This window comes from Chaetodon trifascialis, chromosome 11 (assembly GCF_039877785.1).
Source record: "Chaetodon trifascialis isolate fChaTrf1 chromosome 11, fChaTrf1.hap1, whole genome shotgun sequence".
In the NCBI taxonomy this organism is placed as follows: Eukaryota; Metazoa; Chordata; class Actinopteri; order Chaetodontiformes; family Chaetodontidae; genus Chaetodon; species Chaetodon trifascialis.
Genome location: NC_092066.1, coordinates 21,281,574 through 21,301,681, shown reverse-complemented (window position 1 = coordinate 21,301,681; position 20,108 = coordinate 21,281,574). Strand labels below are relative to the sequence as shown.

General features: G+C 46.0%; 1 protein-coding gene across 1 annotated transcript in view; it reads right to left on the bottom strand.

The window, feature by feature from the left end:
- Positions 1-19,842, bottom strand: part of zswim5 (zinc finger, SWIM-type containing 5) — a 59,607-nt gene extending 39,765 nt beyond the window's left edge. Inside the window, 4 exon segments of the mRNA XM_070973395.1 lie at positions 19,286-19,391; positions 19,393-19,545; positions 19,547-19,678; positions 19,680-19,842. Coding sequence (XP_070829496.1) covers positions 19,286-19,391; positions 19,393-19,545; positions 19,547-19,678; positions 19,680-19,814 — 526 coding nt within the window. The 5' untranslated portion in view covers positions 19,815-19,842.
- Between the last annotated feature and the right edge of the window lie 266 nt (positions 19,843-20,108).

Below are 20,108 nucleotides of genomic sequence, written 5' to 3'. Positions count from 1 at the left end.
AAGTAAAAAGCATTAATCAGGTTACATTAATACTGATCATGTGCTAAACTAATCCGACCAGGACCTTTACATAACAGCCTGAGTGTTGCCTTAATCTGATTACTGTCAAATTACTGAAGTGCATGTAAAGTCATTGAATTTATAATTTCTTTAATAGAGCACTTTTGTTTTTTTTTTTAATAAAAGAGTTCAGAAAAGGCTTGAACAATCAAATATCTAAGCAATCGGACTCTAAATAAATTCAACCAGTTTCAGATCCTCACATGTGATGATGTCAGCCTCTGGTCTTCAACCCGAGTGGCCAGGAGGGCTGCACCTCCGGATTTCAAAAGATTTTACATTATGTACGAGATTCAATCTCTGTGTCCTGTTGCCATGGGAAATAGAGCTTTCCATAATAATAAATTAACAGGTTTTCAGTGAGTGCCGGCAGCATTTGGAACTGGTCCTGGCGAGCCTGGCCTTTCCTGGCTTTTGGAAAAATGACTCTTTCTTGGCTTTGTGGTATTTGATATCAAAAGCATTCTTCAGCCTTCTACTTACCACTCATCTACCGTTACATGCAGTCCACTGAGCCGGCTGAATCTGTCACCTGGCAACACACTGAAACCAGGGCCCGGTTTCACCTCGGAGATTCAATCCAGCGAGTCAAGCTAGCAAAGGTTCTCCTAACTGGCACGCATAGCGACCCCATTTCAAAACACCACAGTGGGCTGCTTTTATTTTTATTTGTTGATTCACACAATTCTTCAGGCGACAGTAAAAGCTCAGCTCTGAGGGAGACGAGCCGGACGCTGCAAGAGGCAAAGCTAAAGGCCGTTTGTCTGGAATGAGTTTAGGTTGAATAGAAAGGTGGAGAGAAGGAGGGGGAAAAGAAAAAGAAAAGAGCAGGAACTGGATAATTGAGGAGGGTCCGATCATAGTCTTTTAGTTTTCCCACCATGAAACACACACACAGTGGCCCCAGGCCTCGGTAACCACTGGCTTCCAACTGAAATGGTCTTTGTAAGTTAAAAGGTGTGCCTGGCTCGGCTATAGACCCCTGCAACAAAAGCAGTGGTTAAATAGCATGGCAACCCCCCTGGGGATGCAGGCCGGGGTCAGTAAGTGTATGCAGTGTGTGTGTGCGTGCATGTGTGGAGTTAAATACTGCCAGTGTGGTGTGTATGGGAACAGTATCGGGGATGTATTAAATCCACAGAGCGGTGTGTGTTTGAGTGCATGTTGTGCGCTGCGTGTGCGAGCTGATATCTGGACTGTGTGGCAGCCACGGGGGAGGCGGCGAACAGTCGTGAATGCGAGCAGGCATCTGTAACTGTAGGGCCTCCGCTGCTCTCTGTCTCGTGACCCTAAAAGCCAGGGAACGTCTGCTCACTGCACTCAGAACAGCCACTGCACACGGTAATGGATCCCACTTATGAATGGTGGACCAAACTGTACACATCTGTGCAAAACGATTGAAAATTTGAGTCTAATTTCGCATTATAGCCAAATTTGTCACGTGCACTTTCGTTTCAGTGTCCACGCTGCATTAAAGCTGCACTAAATGATATCTTTATATTAACAATGGACCAAATGACTATGAGTAATGTGAAAGAGGCTGCTGGCATTGCTGAACCCAGAGAGAATTAGAGAGAGCCCGACTGTCGAGCTCCACGGCTGCACAGAGAGTTTTTCTCAAGCAATCTTTAACTCACCATTTTCTGGCCCACAACTTTTACTGTCTTGGTTCAGTCTCAGTGCTGTCATAAAGTGTGTTTCCAGCAGCGGCAGCAGAGTATTCTTGTAAACCCACTGTAAAGTTAGCAACTTGCTCGTGAAGAGCCTAATATTTCCCTCCTGAGTTGGTGAGCACCAAAATATTATCAATCAAAGGTTCATGATAACTTCTAAATGAGGCTCAACAATGGAGACACCCAGTTAGCCTCACATTTGTACGCCAAAAAAAAGCTCAAACAATTCCATATTCAAAGACTAAAACAGCTGGATTCAAATTGAATTTAGCCACCCCTTTCACCAAAAGCCCATCAGCTGCAGAGCAGCCGGGTCAGGTCAGTGAAACACAATCTGCACGGCCCTGGGAGACGCTCCAACTGCAAAGAGGCTTGTGCTGAAAACACTGCAATCAGCTGCTGGATGCACGCAGCTTCTCCAGTAAGCCCAGTCATCACATTCAGTGTGATGGAGCACACTCTGCTGCACACACTTTATTATCCCTATGATGAATTTCGCTGATTAAAAATGATTCACTGCCTTACCTGAGCTCCTAAATTGAATCTTAAATCCAAACCGTAAGGAGCAGAGAGTGGCCAAAATGCCCACAGCGGGGGTGATGCCACCTTCCTCGCCAAACCAGACCATCGAATGTCGGACTCAGGAACCGATGCACAGAAGCAGGAGAGGAGGGAAGGAGAGGAGGATAACAGAGAGGACAAATTGACCAAGTCAAGGTTAAGTAGAGGCTCTGATGCTCACGACAAGAGAGAGAGGAGACACAGACTCCAATCAGAGAGAATTATCCTGACAAACCTTCTTCAATCACACAGCCACCCCCCCTCCCACCGCTACGTCTCTTTGCTTTTCTCTCATCCTCCCTCCACCCGGCCACTCTAGATGAAGAGCTGAAAGATGATTAAAGGTAATAGCCGTGAATATGCCTGTTAGCAACTTTTTTCCATTGCAAAAGTGGGAAAGGCAGAGGGGAGGAGAGGTAAGAGCGAATATGGTGAAGAGTACTGTCTGTCTATTGTTGCGTAATGTGGCTTTGAGCAGCCCTGAACTCAGCCCCTTTGCTACCTCACCATCAGAACACACTGAGACAGCAGCAGGAGCACCACACAGCTGAGCAAAACTTATTTTAAAACTGTTTTCAATCAACCAACCAAACAAGTAACATTAAGACAGTTAAACAGTAATCAAGTTGATGTTTTTTTAGGTCTCCACGTCACTTTTAGGATCCCTTTCTGACATCAGGTCCCTATGTGCTTAAGTCTGTTCTCATTGGACAGCTTCACAAACACCAGGAAGCACAAGCGCTGCAAAACACACACACGCTTCTAAGAAAATGTCACAATCATCTTCAGCAGCGCTGCAGAATAAGGAATAAAGTGGGTAAAAAGTTGCGTGGCACGTTCACCTTTGACAAATTCAACCAACCAATCAGACGAAAGGACGGTTCGGCCGTCCACCAATCAGCAGTCTGCTGGGAACCTGCAGATGCCTCCAGAGAAGAGGAAGAGGAGAAACTTGAAAATATGAAAGTGCTTTTTGGTGTTGGAAGCAGATGAGATAAGATAGCATTTAATTGCTTCTTTCATAAGCGCAGCTTTAATCCTATTGTTACAGCAATGCTGTTTCATCCCACTGATAACTCACAACACTTTGAACGCCGATTTACACACGCATACACACACAGTATGTATACACACACACACACACACACACACACACGCACGCACACACAAAGATCCGGTTTCTGCTGGCATGGCAGAAAAAGTGCTTAGCGTGCCACAAACTCCCTTTTTTGAGGCAAAATTTAACTAGGTGAAAATTAGACTTTAAAATCAAAAAAGAATGGAACATACATGGTTTGTGTCTGTGTGTGTGTGCGTGTGTGTGCGTTAGAGACAGGCACAGAGAGTTAAAGAGGGGGAAGGCGAAGGGGAGGAGAATTTCAGACGGGATGTTGGATCTTTTTCTGCATTCAACACGGTCTCCATCAAGGTCAGGACAAAGTAAAGCCAAAAACAAACAAGCCAAAAAAAACAGGAAGCATGAAGAGAAAAACACAACTTTCATACAGCAGAGTTTACACACTCCCTTCCAGCGCACCAAATCCAACAAAAAAAATATGCTTGACAAATGATTTCTGCAAAGAAATCTGCATTTCAGAAAAGTTTCATGCTCTGTCAAGCACTTCTGAACACATGCAACACACACACACCCTACGTTTACAGGACAGAGCGAGACACCCAGAGACAAAGCTCCACCAATGGACTACCTTTGCGCGCGCACACACACACACACACACACACACACACACACACACACACACACACACACACACACACACACACACACACACACACACACACACACACACACACACACACACACACACACACACACACACACACTACAATGGTCCTATGGTGTAAGGCACCTAATCCCATTACAGCATGACAACTACTAGAAACCCTGTATTCCCTGATATATGCCCACGCTTGGACACACACACACACACACGCACACACACTGAAGCAGACAGCAAAGGAACAGGAAATAATTCACAGCCCTAAAGTGGACATTTAGTAACCTATTATGTGCTTCCAGTGATGGACAGTTTACTGGCCTCATCTGAACTGACAGTTTAAGTGGTTTGGGTTCAAGCGTCTTGAGGCCATCTTACAAAGGTAATGTTTCAAACAGCTGCATTAGCAGGAGGGTTTTTACCCAGGGTCCATTTGTTCATTACGTATCTGTGGAAATTTATTTACAGCTGTACACAGCTCTGATTTTGTCTCTCTGCTAATGTGTCTGCTCAGGCTGAAGCAGAGTCCAGGAACTGATGTTTGGCAAGGGGCTCCGTCAATTAGAGGAAGTTCTATGAAGAACTCTTGTGCTCTTAACAATAATACATGAATGCATTTGTGGGTCAGCTGGCCCACTTTTCTATTCTTTGGAGCTTCTGCTAATTTTACATAGATGTTATCTTGTTATTGCTGCTTTGGAAGGGTTAGAACTACTTTTTTGGGGCCATGTGTTTGTGACAATGTATAGCTTTTATTGTAGGTATCTGCTAGTTATTAATTCACATGTAGAGTCATGTCACTTATTTTCTGACCTTTATGTTTGGCTTGCCTTGTTGATTCTCTGTGATTTTAAATTGTCTTGTTTTAGTATGGAGCCCAGGAAGACTATCGTCCACTCTGTGGAAGCTAATGGGGATCCAAATAAAGAACAAAGAATATCAAAATGTAATACTTTTTTTATGAAAGAAAAAAAAACACAAAAGTACTCGTCATGTTCCCGTTGCTCTCTGAACTGTTAAGTGCAACTTCATAAAGTATTCAGGCCCAGGACGATGTTCCAGAGCTCATGACAGAAGGCAGAAGCCAGCCAGTCATTATTTAAAGCTGTTTGCAGGCAGGTCACAGGACGTGCTGCAGTGCTTCACTGCTCGAGAGACGTCTCAGATCAAATGCTGCTTTTCCCAATCAGCTCATTATGCCCTCGACCAGTTCAACAGCTGACAAAACATGTTCCTCCTCATGTGACCGTCACAAAATTTAAAAAAAGACAAAACCCTGAGCAATCAACACCTGCTGTGCCCACTTAGTTTTTCTGATTTCATGCATAATAGGGCCTTTGAAACAGAATGCAATGGATACCAGGCTTCTATCTGCTGGAACATTGTCTCCTCCATCTTTGTTTGGGTGCGAAGAGGGAAGAGGGGTGAGGAGGGTGTGTGAACAGACGGGTGAGAGAAGGGCATGGAGACACAAGAGGAGGAGGGCAACATTTGTGTGTGTGTGTGTGTGTGTGTGTGTGTGTGTGTGTGTGTGTGTGTGTGTGTGTGTGTGGTAAAAGGGTGAGAGGTCTCGACCAGACTGATCATCACGGCTGTTGACCACATTAATCATGTTGCATAGAGTGTGTGTGTGTGTGTGTGTGTGTGTGTGTGTGTGTGTGTGTGTGTGTGTGTGTGTGTGTGTGCATGCGTGTGCGTGCGTGTGCGTGCGTGTGGGTGGTGGGAGCTTGTCCTGTCCTCTTCATGTCTTGTGTCCCTTTCTGTGTGTGTGTGTTGCTGCACTTGACTGCTTCTATCAATTCAATTTCATTCCTCCCTCTGCTCCCTTCTTTTCTCAGGGCATCCCCCTCCCCCACCATAGAGCTCAGTAGTCTCTCTCCCTCTCTCTCTCTCCCTGTGTGTGATGGACTGCTGAGAGCCTAATGAGGTCCCTCCCTCCCCTTTGGCTTTTTTGTGACTGCAGAGTGTGTGTGTGAAGGGGGAAGGGAGAGCCAGAGGTGACAGGTTGGTTATGTACTTCTACATTTGCCTTTCAGCTCTTATCTTCCTCCTTCCTTCCTTCACACCCTCTTCTCCCTCTCCTCTGTCCCTGTCCCTCTCCCCAACCTCTGTCTTTTCCCACCCATCCCATCCCTGCCTCAGCCCTTTTTCATCCTCGCCTCCTGTCCTCCTCCTCCTCTCTCTGCAGTCAGTCTTGCCATTCATTTGCCGGTGAGGCTGCGGCCTAATGGGCCATAGCAGGCCTTGCACTAAAGAAACCCACACAGAGTGCTGTTATTAGCAGGCAGGGAGATAAAGCAGAGAGGGAGGTGGGCAGACAAGCAGAGAAAGAAGGAGGGAAACTGTGGAAAATTCTGCAGGATATTGTACAGAAGAGACCAGATAGAAAGAGTGGAGAGAGAGAGAAAAAGGCGATTCACTTTAATGCAGCGTTCAATTAACAAGTGCTGCTGAGGCAACTCCTGCACTCCAACCTGATAAAATTACGTATGTGTCCTGCTTTTTCATAGAGGAAGAGGCCATCAACGCAGCAGCTCGACCTCTTACAGATCAGATAGGTGAGTCACAGTAAGGGAAAGGCTGGATACACATCTAGTCAGAATTGTAATAAAGGTACTGATGTTTTCTGTATATCTGTAATGTTCTGCATTTACAGAAAATGGTGCAAAAACAGTCAGACGAAGGAAGAAATTCATCATTAACTTGTTGCACAGGTTGCAAAGAATCTTACAGTTTGGCTAGATTATGTGAGGCACTTTATTTGGAGGAAAACTGAACATTAGCGTACCCAAAATAACAGCAGTAAACCCACACGTGTGCACATGACTACAGCGAGCACGGTCGCATTTGGTTTAAGGATTGTGCCTTTAAATATCCATGTGCCACGGCTCTGCAGAAAGCAACTGGTCCAACATACCGGTCTTCATTATGATGGACTGGATATGAGCTGGTGCGTTTTGATCATTTGTGCTTTCATTTTCATGAACATAACCAGGTTTAGCTGAACGCAGTACTCCTCAGTTCTTTAAGGGGGTTTCACTTGATTATCCCATATTTCAAAGGTTTGTAGAACAGCAGCAGCTGTACATAAAAATAGCTGTAGGGACAGACTGATTAAGTGGGACTGACTACTGGCACAAAGGAATATGGAAGCAGTTAAGATTTTTTAGGACCTTTAGGGGGTTAAAGAGTGGTGTGCTGGTCACATTTCAGATTCAAACAGCAAACTCACTGAGAATAATTCAGCCACACAGGAGGCCCTGGCCCATTTGCTAATGCACACTGACAGTGTGAATCACCATAATAGGGGACTTGGTCTCTAAGTGATATAATTATTCAGAGTTTTAGCATTAAGTGCCTTCCTTTAAAACCTTATCCACACATTGGGGGGGGGGCAATGAAATGCGCAAGATGACCGGGGGAGACAAACCTTAACAATCAGAAAAGATCTCTGGAAGAGGTGCTGATGAATCACATATTAACTGTTAAATACACTGGACAGAAAGTGATTTCATCTGAGGGGACTTAACAGAGATATGAAGGAGAGAGCACATCTGCGAGCCATGACAATAATAAGATGCACACGTGCAAAAGGAAGAAAAAAAACACATGCATCATGGTTGTTGACTCCAATTTCCTCAGATCAAAGTCAAGCAAATGTATGGAAATAGTTTCTAATCCAACTATAATGGATGTCTCACACACAATGGACTCCTATGGGCCCTCGTCTGTCTTGTTGGCAGTAATAGCACTGTTGTTGAGAGGGGCTTTGAGTGCTGCTGAGATTGGAAAAGCACATGGGATACAGGCACTCGCTGCAATACACAACTGTGTGTATGTGTATTCAAAAGAGGAGTGATGACTATCAGTGCCTGATGTCTGTGATCTATGACTGGCCATTTCAAGTGGAGATGGGCAACACAATAAAGCACCAAATTCACCGCATTCAAAAGAAAGATGGAACGCATCAGCACTGAGATCATGAAACGATCAGGACCGGCTCACACAAAGGGCCGCATTCTGGGGAGAGAGCTGCAGAGCTGCATCCAAAACACGACAGATAGGGAATTAAAAAAAAAGAATAATAATAAACCCAATACTTCTTTAAAGCATTTTCTTTCCATTATGTCGCCATACCTAATACTTTTTTCTGTGTTTATGCTGTGTATGTCTGTAATGTGAACAAGGCCACAGTATCCCCAAAACTGGTTCCACTCTGCCACACAGATCTAACCCAGAAACCCACAGTTGATGATCACGCAAGTGTAAAAGGTCAAATCGGATCCAACTGGTTGTGAAAATCCCAGATCTTTTCAATGTTATGGTTCGGTCTCTGCATCTGCTCAGTAAGTAAAGATCACACACACTCATAGTTTGACATTTTGCTGTCTCGCCACAAGTTTGATGAGAAGGCTGATACCACTCTCATGTCTGTGGGGTAACATGAAGCTACAGTCAGCAGCTGGTTAGCTTAGCATTAAGGAAGCAGCTAGGCTAGCTCTGGACAAATTTCTCTTATCAACATGTCAGATCATAAAATTCAGAGCTTAGTACAGAGCCATAGTTCCAGCTTCATGCTAGGCTAAGCTAACTGGCTGCTGGCTTCATAATATTTAATATACATCATGAAAGTGGAATCAATCTTCTAATCTACCATCGGCATGATGACAATTATTTGAATACAAAGCCATGTTTAACAAACTCTGTTAGATTAGGATTAGGATCCATCATCTGATATGACGGTTTGGATGGATTTATGGACAAATGTGTTGTGGTCTGAAATGTTTTTGTTCGCTGGCCCCATGTGCTGCTGTTCGTTTCTGTCTGAAAAGCTGCAGACCTGCTCCTCAGGTCATCCCGCCATACGTCAAAAACTTGCACTACCCCTTTAAGCGTTTAGGGCTCCTTCAGAATCGCTCGCAGCGAATAAAAAAAGGGGGACAGAAGACACACACACCTCGAATAGGGGGTTCTGCTTGAATGACTTCTATCCAACCATCAAGTAATCAATAGTAGCACAGAGATGAACAGAGTAATGCTGCTTTCCCCTCACAAAGTAAAAAAAAAGGAGGAAGGAAAATGATCTTGGGGTCAGTGGAGTGAGGACAGGTTTGAAGTTCTAGTCTGAGGCAAGACTGCTGCTTCTCCAAGAGGACGTCACTCTCCACGTGACTCGTGACAAAACACAGGAAGGATCACAGCCTCTACAAACAGGAATAGCCCCATGAGACTGACCTTGTTTTTTTTAACAATGCTACCTGTCACTTCTTTCCTCCCCCACTTAAATCATCCAGGATTTCCCCTCCTGTCGCGCTCCACACCACGGGCACCGCTTTACTTTTTACGGACATGCCTCACTTAATCATGTGGGATGAGTTATGAGCTTATGTTTGATGAAAAAAAAAATCAAAGAAATCTGGTGCATATGGAGTTAACAACCTCACCATGAGACAGAGTTCAGTCTGTTTTGAATTTTAAATACCCCCCTCCCCCCATTTCTCTCCTTTCTCCCCAACATTTGTTAGGCAATTGCAACCAAACGAGGACATAATAGTCCAATCTGCAAGCCTCTGCCTCCTCTTTCAAGTCCAGTCTCTCTCTGAGATGTGGACAGGGGCCAAATGTGGACAACAACCATGGTACAAACACAAACAGAAAGCCAATAAAAGACAGGTGTGGAACAGCGCAGTGACAAAATACGACAGACTGTCAGCTTCAAAAGCTAAAAGGACAAGGCCACCATTGATCTCGGCTGATAATTGCACACCCACTACACAAGGTAAAAGCACTGAAGGTGGAGGAAAACACACAGAGCAACACACAGGATGGGGAGGTATGAAAGCAGGACAGAGGTAGTAAAAACGTGTTTGCTGTGTGTTTTTATCTCATCACAAGAGCAGATATACACACACACACAGTACTGTTACACAGCTGTAAGAAGGGGGCTGTTGTTGAGGGACAGAGCTGAGCAAACAGTACCAAAGGCAAAGAATGCCATTTTTGCTTGCCACTGAAAACAAGTCTGGAGTGGAAATGGCATCGCTGGAAATCGCAACAAAAATGTGGCTGAAACACCTGAGGCCAGGTTTAAACAGGAAGCACACGAAGCAAATAACACACAGAGAAAAAACGCTGGAAATACTGAAGGGGCTGGTGTGAGGGTAATACTTCCATTTTAGAGGTTTTGGGCTTCGAAATAAGAATCCAGGTAGTTTTTCCTGTCATTCAGTGGCACAGTATGCAGCACAGACTGCAAAGCTCCTGAGGCAAACTGCGATTTGTGATATTGGGCTGTATAAATAAAACCGACTTGATTTGACGGTGCTGATAATATCTATACCCAGTTAATGAAAGCTTTTCCATTTGCTCCTCTACAAATGAAACAAATGTCTGTTTTCCTAGGAGACGCTTTCTTTTGCGAGGAAGTGTTGCTATTTAACTCGAAGCTTTCCAGAGGAGCACAGCGGAGGCTTTCGAAGACAAGCTGGAGAAAAAAGTTACAGCCCGACCAAACGTCACAGAGAGACTGAACCCAACAATCGGTCAAATGGGGACAAAGTGCACGCTTTCAGAGGAGCTTTTCAGCCGAGGCATTCGTGGTATTGCCCTCAGCTGCACGCCTAAAAGGGCTGGAAGTAGTGCTTTCTCACCACCACAAAAAAGTGTCAGATGTCCTCCATCTGATTCCGATGTGGACAGAGATGGTTTCACGCACTGTGTTGTGATCCATGCAGCAGGCTTTCTCTGAAGCTAAGTGAAGCTATTAGGCCTGCTGCATGTCTTCACATTATTTCATACCCACAAACCTCCGCATTTACGCAACTGCAGCTGGCAGCTGAAATCTGAAACATTACGGTCTGTGGCGGCGCTGACTGCATGCCGCTCTTCGCTGATGACTGGTTTGTTGGTCTGTGGAACCCTCAAGTCGATCACTCCCTCTGCGCCAATGAAGCCACCATATTGTTAAGGACAAGGAGAGCGAGGAGGCCGGGACAAGAAAACCACAACACAAGTGCTGCGCAATGATGATATCAAAGTTTTGACGAAGAGCTTTTACTGCTTTCACTGACTTCAGAGCAGCCATCCTTACAGCCTGCGGGTGATAGCGAGAATCTACGTGTTAACGGTTGCTGACAACGAGCAGACAGTCATGGAGGAGACGCCGCACAGACCAGGCCGAGACAAAAGAACAATCTGTGCATTAGCATTTCCCCGTTTCCCCTTCCATCGCGCTTTTTGTCTCTGAAATGTAACGTACAGATGGTCGCCCCGCTGTCTGGTGGAGGAAGCCCTCAAACAACAACCTCTGATTACTGAGTTTATATAATCAGCCCTTGTGCGCTCTCACACACGCGTGCGTACAGGTGCCTCTCCCTTTGATGAATACGACAACAGAGCATCCTCCTAATGGCCTCATCTTTCACGAGCCTCTCCGAGAGCTAATAAGAGTGCAGGGACGATTTGTTTTACCGATTTTCTCTTTTCAAGTGTGGCGGGCATGGAATTAATTACGCTGATTAAATATTGTCTGTCTGTGTTGTGTGCTGGGGAAGGGCTGAAGACAGACTGTGTGATTGAGCCTGTGTTTGTGTGCGTGTGTGTGTGCGCGCGCTAAGTGGCTAAAGTTGTGGCTCAGAATGGGTTTTGCTGTGAATATACTTGGATAAATAGATATACAAGAACAAGCACTTAAGGAGAAAACGAAAAAAAAACAAGATGTGCTTTTGAAAATTAATGTTCAAGCGTCCAGCATCAAGCTACAATTACTACAGCAGTGAAGGTCAAAGCACTCACAAGTTAAAAATGTATTTGTATGACAGTGATGATGAGCATTTAAAGTATAATAGCAGCTTTACAAAGCACTTTTCTAAACACAATTACAAAGGGCTTTACAACGAAAACAAGACACAAGCATTAAATTACACTGATGTACATGAACGGGATCAGATGATGGAAAACACACAAAGTTAAATTAGGAAATTCATGTAAATAAACATTAATTAAACACTGACACGCTGACATCTCACTGGTCTGGCCAACAGACAAATGTCTGTACAACATTCATGATCATTTCTTGCTTTCTACCAACTCCTGAGGGAGTGTTAGCCGAAAAAGGCTGCTGGGTGAGACTAGAACAGGGACAGTAAGCCAACCAAAGCAATGAGCTGAAGGACACTACACAACGCTGAGCAGCTCTGCAGAGCTCAGCGGTGATTCTTTGAGTTTGTCACTACGAGCAGCAGCTTTTACATTAAACATGTGATCCATTGTTAGTGTGAAAATATTTGAGTGGAGCTTTAAATTCTAAACGATATATTCGGTCAGACAATATGTAGCCTATAGCATCAACGCTGCAACGTCTGATTTTCTTAATCATTTTCACTACGACAAACGTGCCAATTATTAGATTAATTTATCAATTCAATTGATTGTTTAGCCTGGAAAATGGCAAGAACATATGAAAACTAGCCATTCCAATTTCCAAGGGCCCCAGCTGACATCTTTAAATTGGTGGTTTGGGCCCACCAACATCCATCCATTTTCTATGCCGCTTATCCCTTTCGGGGTTGCGGGGGGGCGGAGCCTATCTCGGCTGTCAACGGGCAGGAGGCGGGGTACACCCTGGCAACATACACACAACCATTCACACTCACACCTAGGGGCAATTAAGTCACCAATTAACCTAATGAGCATGTTTTTGGTCTGTGCCCGGAGAGAACCCACGCATGCACGGGAAGAACATGCAAACTTCGCACAGAAAGGCCCGACCCGGGAATCGAACCTGCGACCTTCTTGCTGTGAGGCACGCACACTACCTGCTGCGCCACCGTGCAGCCCGCGTCCCACCAATCATCAAAATGATTGCTAACTTCATATCATTTGAAAGACAATTCCTTGTTTATATTGCTTGGTTTGATATTTAATGTCTTTTTACTGATGCCCTCGATGTTTGCGATCCACTTTTGCTGCTGTAATACCTGAAATTTCCCCACTGTGGGACTAATAAAGGTATATCTTATCTTATCTTATTCATGCTTTCAAATGAAATCTGAAGAGCCATCTAAACATCCAATCTGAATAAAAATGTCTCATACAGAACTTCAACACCACAACATATAAAACTGTAAACAGTAACATGAGTGAACATGCAAAGAAGACATCAAGTTTCCAGCCAATGGATTAGACCGAAGGACACCCTCCAACACACACACCCTCAGCTCAGTGACGCGGGGGTGTGACCTCTGAAGTTACTAATGGTTAGCCAGAAGAACATGAGCCAACATCCTCATGCTGTAAAGGCGTGCACCCAGAGAGACATGACTGACGCCTTCCAGCTTCTCCCAGTCCCCCCTGCCAAAAACACTCACACTTCCTCAACCAGCAGCAGCCCCACACATGACCAGTGGAGGAGACAGAGAGGTGCAGAAAAAAAACTTTAAGATCCCAGCTTGGCCGACTAAGAGCCTTTTACTAAGCTGGAGCCGACAGACAGAATATGATTGAAGCGCGAGTCATCTTTTACTGATGTAAGTTACAGAAACAGAGAGGGAGAGCGTGCACGAGCACAAAGGAGCATGAAAGACAGAGAGCAGATGAGGAGTTACACACAGCGAGAAGCAGATAAATAAATCAGAAATGAAAACAGAAACTTAAAGACAGGATAGAGATGGAGACACACGGACGCAAAGATGAAAACCGAGCTGCGTCAGTGGACTCGGTCCTGAGAGTCGAGTCAGGAAGAAAGATGGGAGATGAGGCAAGCGAGGATGAACTCACCGCCTCCTTCTGTCTTTTATCACAACGCTCTTGAGCAACCAAAGAGTGGATTTACACCAGAGGTTCGCAAGCTTTTCCACAACAAGGAATCCCGCGGCCATTCTGCCAGGAAATTACATCTGAGGAAATACTGGCAAGACCAACCACCCACACCTCCCTCTACACACACACACACACACACACACACACACACACAGCACAAGGAAAATCATACATGAACGGACATGGAGTAAATACAATGATATCAAGTACGAGCTCCATAGGCACTCCACATTAAGAATATAAGGAAATAAAAACAATCAGATCTAAATAACTGTTTTTTGTTTTGTTTTTTTTACACACTTTAACGTGTGTGTGTGTGTGTGTGTGTGTGTGTGTGTGTGTGTGTGTGTGTGTGTGTGTGTGTGTGTGTGTGTGTGTGTGTGTGTGTGTGTGTGTTTAATGACCCCACAGGCGATCTGCCTTGCCGACATTAACAATCTCTTATGTGTTCGTCCAAATATACAATACGTGGCAGGGAGCATGGAGCACATGCAGCTAATGTGATTAATCACAAAGAATATTTATCGTCGACATCTTTGCCGCGTGATTCAGCGTTTATACATATCAAATATCAAACATATCAAACCGACATTCAGTGTTTGCAGCCTCTTAAACTTGAAGATGTGCTGCTTTTCTCTGTTTTATCATTTATCGCTGCACTTTTGGGGGGTTACAGCTGTTGGCTGGACAAACAATGTGAATATGTCAGCTTTGGGTCTGAGAGCTTCAGATAGCACTTCCACCCCCCCCGACATTTTATAGACTAAGAAATTAATGAAAAATGTGATGGACAAATGATGGACCATGAAATCATCATTAGTCACAGTCTAGTAGACATTCAGCAAAATGACTGGGTTGGCATATTCCTACTGCCTTCTTGTTTCCCAGTCATTCACGAGGGAAATCATTTCCATCGTTTCTATACAACATTGTGTTCGTCTACTTTGGAATTACATACTGAACATGAACCGCCACTTTATGGTACTTAAAGGCAGTGCTGGGTATTGCTTGAAACTGCTGATACCAGAGTAAAAGTGACGCTTAGAGCTTGAAAACTTACACAAACAGACGCACAAGAAGTTTGCCTGAATACGATCGTGTAAATCTGAAGCATTTCTGATTCAAATCCAAAGCTATGAAACTGACCTCTGATACGCCAACTTTTGACAGATTTCAGTACCAAGACACATTTCAGTCTGGACCAAAAGTTCTGATGCTTTGATACCTAATTTAAGGACCACTTTTAGAAGCTTTTAGGCATCTCGAGAGCTTAAATGTTGGAGTTAAGAAGCCCCACAGTGTTTCCAGCCCCCTGACTGACTGTCCCACACAGTTTAATCCTGTTCAACCTCGCTGCCTCGCTTTGTCAGAGTCACCGGTGCTTCAAAAGGCGTCGGGGACCCATTACAGCTTTATGTAACGTTGCAGAGACGGGTACGTGCACACACATATACACACAGATCCCTCCCACCCCCCACACCCCCTTTCTGTGAACAAGGGGTTTTTCTACAGCTGGGTAACAAAGCATGACCCAATAATCCCAAAGCTTGACTCAAAGCTTAAGAAACCCCCCTTCCCTCCCTCCTCTAATATCCCTTCCTCCCGCTCTCTGAGGACTTTATAAGGCTCTGGTAAGGGGGCTTCTGGGTGCACATGCGTGTGTGTGTGTGTGTGCGTTGGGGGGGGGTTACAAATACAAGCATGCTTAGCTTTGATTATTCTAATTATGACTTGGAGCAAGACATAGATTATTATGAACACATGGGCCGATGAGTTGTTGATGAGCTCACGTCTCTTCAATCCATCAGTATTACCGTTAAAAGAGGCTGACAGACAAAGGCCTTTACTCGTAATGTACGGGGGTGGAGGGCATCTAAGGGACACACCAGTGAGCTCATTATAATTGATGATGCATACACAGATGTCTTTAATGGTAAGCGTTATCATTTTTGGACTGAAACGATTTTTTTCCCAAGTATTTCATGACTACTCAGCTTGCCAGAGGTGTTGTTATATGTGCAAAGGTTTAGTTTTGCATGTATTCTAATTGTTCCTGTTCATAAAATATGATAGAAAATTCAAATAAATTGAGATTTTGCTTCTTTCAACATGGAAACAGCAGACAAAACCGTCCTCCTCTCCTCTCCACTCCCTTTCCCAGTCTGGTCTTAAACTTTTCCGTGATGGATACTCTGAATTTGTCCTGCACGGTAGAGAAGCACATCGCACATCCTCCAGCACCAGATCCCATTCGTAACTACCTGAAAAAAAAACACATGCAAATTCCAAATCTGGCTCCGGGCACACAGATTCTGAGAAAATAAACAAGCCTAAAGACGAGCATGACTTAACAGACACAGGAGCTCCTGCTGACCTTGTGATAGCTGTGAGGAATAAAAGAGCATATCTCATGATAGCCTAGCTTGTGAGCTTATCGCTTCAGAGTTTTCAGTGTTCCTCATCGTAGGGCTCGGTATCGTTCAAAAACGCCCGCAGGGATACTTTTTTTTCAGGTGGATTTCTCTCCTCGTCGGCCTGTAAGCAACACCGTGCTTGCTCAGAAACATTCTCTCTGCCCCTGCTCCAGGTGATCCACCCCTCCAGTGGAGAGCAGAGGACGCGCCACGACTTCCATCGCGGTGGCCGATGTGGTGAACGGACTCACCAGCGAGCAGATGCAGGCTGGCTGCCCCTGGCTCGCTAACAAGCAGCGCCAATGTTGACTTAGTTATCTGTGCAGATAAGCAGGAATAGTGAGCCCCTGTTTATCCCGCATGTCACTGCAACATGTGGTGTTAGACAGCCAATCACCAGCATTCTTTGATCTTGGTACGAGCATGCTGTAATTCTTGTTGGCTCACATGTCAACACAATTCAGTCAGTGCCATATCTGACTTACGACAGGAGTGCCTGACCCGGCCAAAATTGGTGGACTGGTGGTCTTTAAAACCTTTAGGAGGTCTGTGAAAAAGAGCTGTTGAGCCCCCCCCCTTAAGTCACATCACCCCACCTCAACTTGAGACCAATGAAGGTGATGACTCTCTAAAACTACAAGCAAACTCAACTCAATAAGGTTTTGGTGTCACAGTGTAGTTTGAAACCCAATCAAACAACCGTGCACATCATGTAGATCAAAAATTTAACACCAGCTCTCCAGACTGCAGCTCATGACTGCCAACATGCATGTGTCAGCACGCAGCTGCGTCTCACTCCTCATCGCTCCCCCAGCAAGTTCCTGTTACAAAGCGACATGAGGCACGTCCACCTCGCTTTTTTCAAAACAAGTACTGCCACTATTTGAAGCGGCGACTGCATTATGCCATGTCAGGTGAAAGCAATCTTAAGACTGTCATTTACAGGTGTGTAACACGATCCTTAATGAGCGCATTGTGTACGAGCGCTCAGCTGCCCAACCTATCTAAATCCAGCCCATGATAAAAAAAAAACAAAAAAACAATTGTTCTCCTGTTAAGTTGGTCAGTAAACTTTCCACAGTAACTGGTTCCCATGGTCTGCAAAGTGAAGAACGAGCCAAATCTTATCTTGATGTCACACAGCTATTGAGCCCGCCGTCTGTTTTGTTAACAGAAAGACAAAACCATGTGCCTGCCTGCCTGCCTATGACTGACCTTGGGGGAGATTTGGAACGATTTGCCGGCGAGGCAGGTAAGACTGGAAGTGTTTGCTCACGGGTGTATGCTTGTTTTGAGCGTTTAAATGTCACCTGAAGTTTATACCCATTGGGACACAGAGCATCTTTAATCAGAAAATAAGAGGAGGATCCCTTGTTCCACCCGAACACGTGGCTTCACCTTTGTTGGAGAAGTGTTTGTAATGACAGGAAGTGCTCGAAGTAGGTCGTCACTTTTAACTCCACTCAAATGCCCCTCGCTCAAAAGATGGTTTCCAAACAGGGCCTGCACACAGCACAAATGTCAAGCCCGGAGGCAATCAACAAACCTAAAGGCAGAGCAATGTAATGTTTTAACACAGAAACTCTCTCTCAGACTCGCAAAACTTATCAAGCCAGAGGGCAACAAATCTCGCTGGGAGTGAATATCACTTTCATATTCATAAGACTCAAATTTCATTTAGTTACGGAGTGGAATCGATGAGCATTTAAAGATGCAATTAGATACAGCAGCCACAGTTTGGACCCCCCCCCCCCCCCCCCCCCCCCCCCCCCCCCCCCCCCCCCAAAGATACCTTGGAGCAACATGAAACCCCAGACAAGGCTCCAGTGGCTCTCACACCATATGGTCAAAAGAAAAAGCCTGCCGGAAACCATAAAAAAACTGCCTTTTTGACTATCCCATCGGTTTCGTCTCATCAGTTCCCCTGATGTGTGAGCTCATTTCGCGGCTGTGTGGAGCTGAGGTATGAGGCTAATGAGACCGAGCGGAGATGGAGCTTTGCGAATGGCCCTTTGTTTGGAAACAGCCTCTGCAGCGCTGGAAACGCGAGACGCTTATCGATCATTTCAACTGGAAGCCTTTTGTGTCGTGAGCGGCTGCGTCCTAACGCAGCGATAAAGACACTTTGGCGTTATAATCAGCTACTTGAGGCTTAACTTTAGTCGTAAAAACAACACAAACAGTCGCAGCGTGGATTTTCCACGTTGGTGGCGACTGCCGCTCTTTGTCCGGTGCGACCACAGCGGCAAATAAACAGAAAACTGTGGGGGGATTTTTTCGGATTAACGTTGGATTAATCATAATAAGAGACCCAATAACCGCCTTTGTTCCTCGCCTAAGCCACCCTCAACCGATGGCGAGTTGAGACAAAAACGACTTTTTGCGACGGGGAATTCGCACAAACAAAAAATAAAGCCCGGACGCCTGACGCTGGCTCCTTTTGTATCCGCGTCTGTCAACCCTCCTCCGCCGCGCCTCCCCCTGCCTCTCTGCCGGGGCTACGGCTCCAGTCAGAAACGGCCGTCGACAAGGAGCCCCGGAGAGGAAGAAAAGTGCTGAGAGTGCTAAAACGCGGCTCGTCTTGCCCGAAAAGCCCCGCACGCAGCGTGGCAAGGCTTCGACGTGAAGGTAAAACGGGGCAAAGCCGCAGTCGCCAGCGCGCAGCGACAGAGTAACGAAAAGCCACAATAGGAAGAAGCCTTTAATTTTCACCAGCGGCGGCTCGGCTAAGCTAGCAGGCGACCTTATCTCCGCTTCCCTTTTCACGCAGAGGTCGATAAAAGCTCGAAATGTGGTAACAAATGTCTCCTGGCCGCCAACCAAAGTAAAAACACACACACAGCAGTGCGTGGGTCTAAATGCGACGAAAAGAGACGCTTTGCATACTTTCCACGATAGCAGGGAAAACTTCCATCAATCATCCACAGTGAAGCTCCAGCAGCAGCAGCAGCTCACACTTGAAACGGTCCGCGGCGTTTGAGCCGGAAAGCTTTGCCTCGTTACAGGGAAATATTCCACTTACCGACTTGTAAAACGTTTTCCACACAGCCGGTCTCTAGCAGCCTGATACCCCGGCGGAAAGGCAGTCCGTCTCCCGTTCCCACGACTCCGGCTGCCCCCACGGTAGCCGGTCGTACCGGCGGTAGATCCTCCGCCACCACCGGCGGTAGTAGCTCCGGACCCAGCACCCCCAGCCCCACCGGTAGCTGCCGACGGTCCCTCCTCGCCCGCTACTCGGCACTGAAACGAAGAGTACATGCATATCTCCTTTTCGTTGCGGGGAGAAGGACCAGTAGACGATGCGGCGCTGGACGGGCTCGGGGATCCGCTCGAAGCGCTCCTCTACTCTCTCGAAGGCCCACTTTTCCGCTACTGCCTTCGCGGCGCAGTCCAGAAGGGACTCCGGGGAACGATAACCGGGAGCTGGTCAAGCCGCTGCCGTGGCCGGGCCCTGGGCCAGGACCTCGGGGAGCAGGGCGCAAGCAGGGTCGCTTGCTGGCTGGTGGTAAGGAGAGAAGAGGATGGGGCTGTTCTCTGCGTCCTTCCGCCATGGCGAGCCGATCAACACTGACGAGACGGACGGTGTGCGGACACCGAGCAGCAGCAGGAAGCCGAGTACACACACACACACACACACACACACACACACACACACACACACACACACACACACACACACACACACACACACACTCTCTCTCTCTCTCTCTCTCTCTCTCTCTCTCTCTCTCTCTCTCTCTCTCTCTCTCTCTCTCTCTCTCTCTCTCTCTCTCCACACACACACAATCAGCAGCCAGTGTCAAATCAGACAGGATCTCAAACAAGACTTCCGATCACAACCTTCA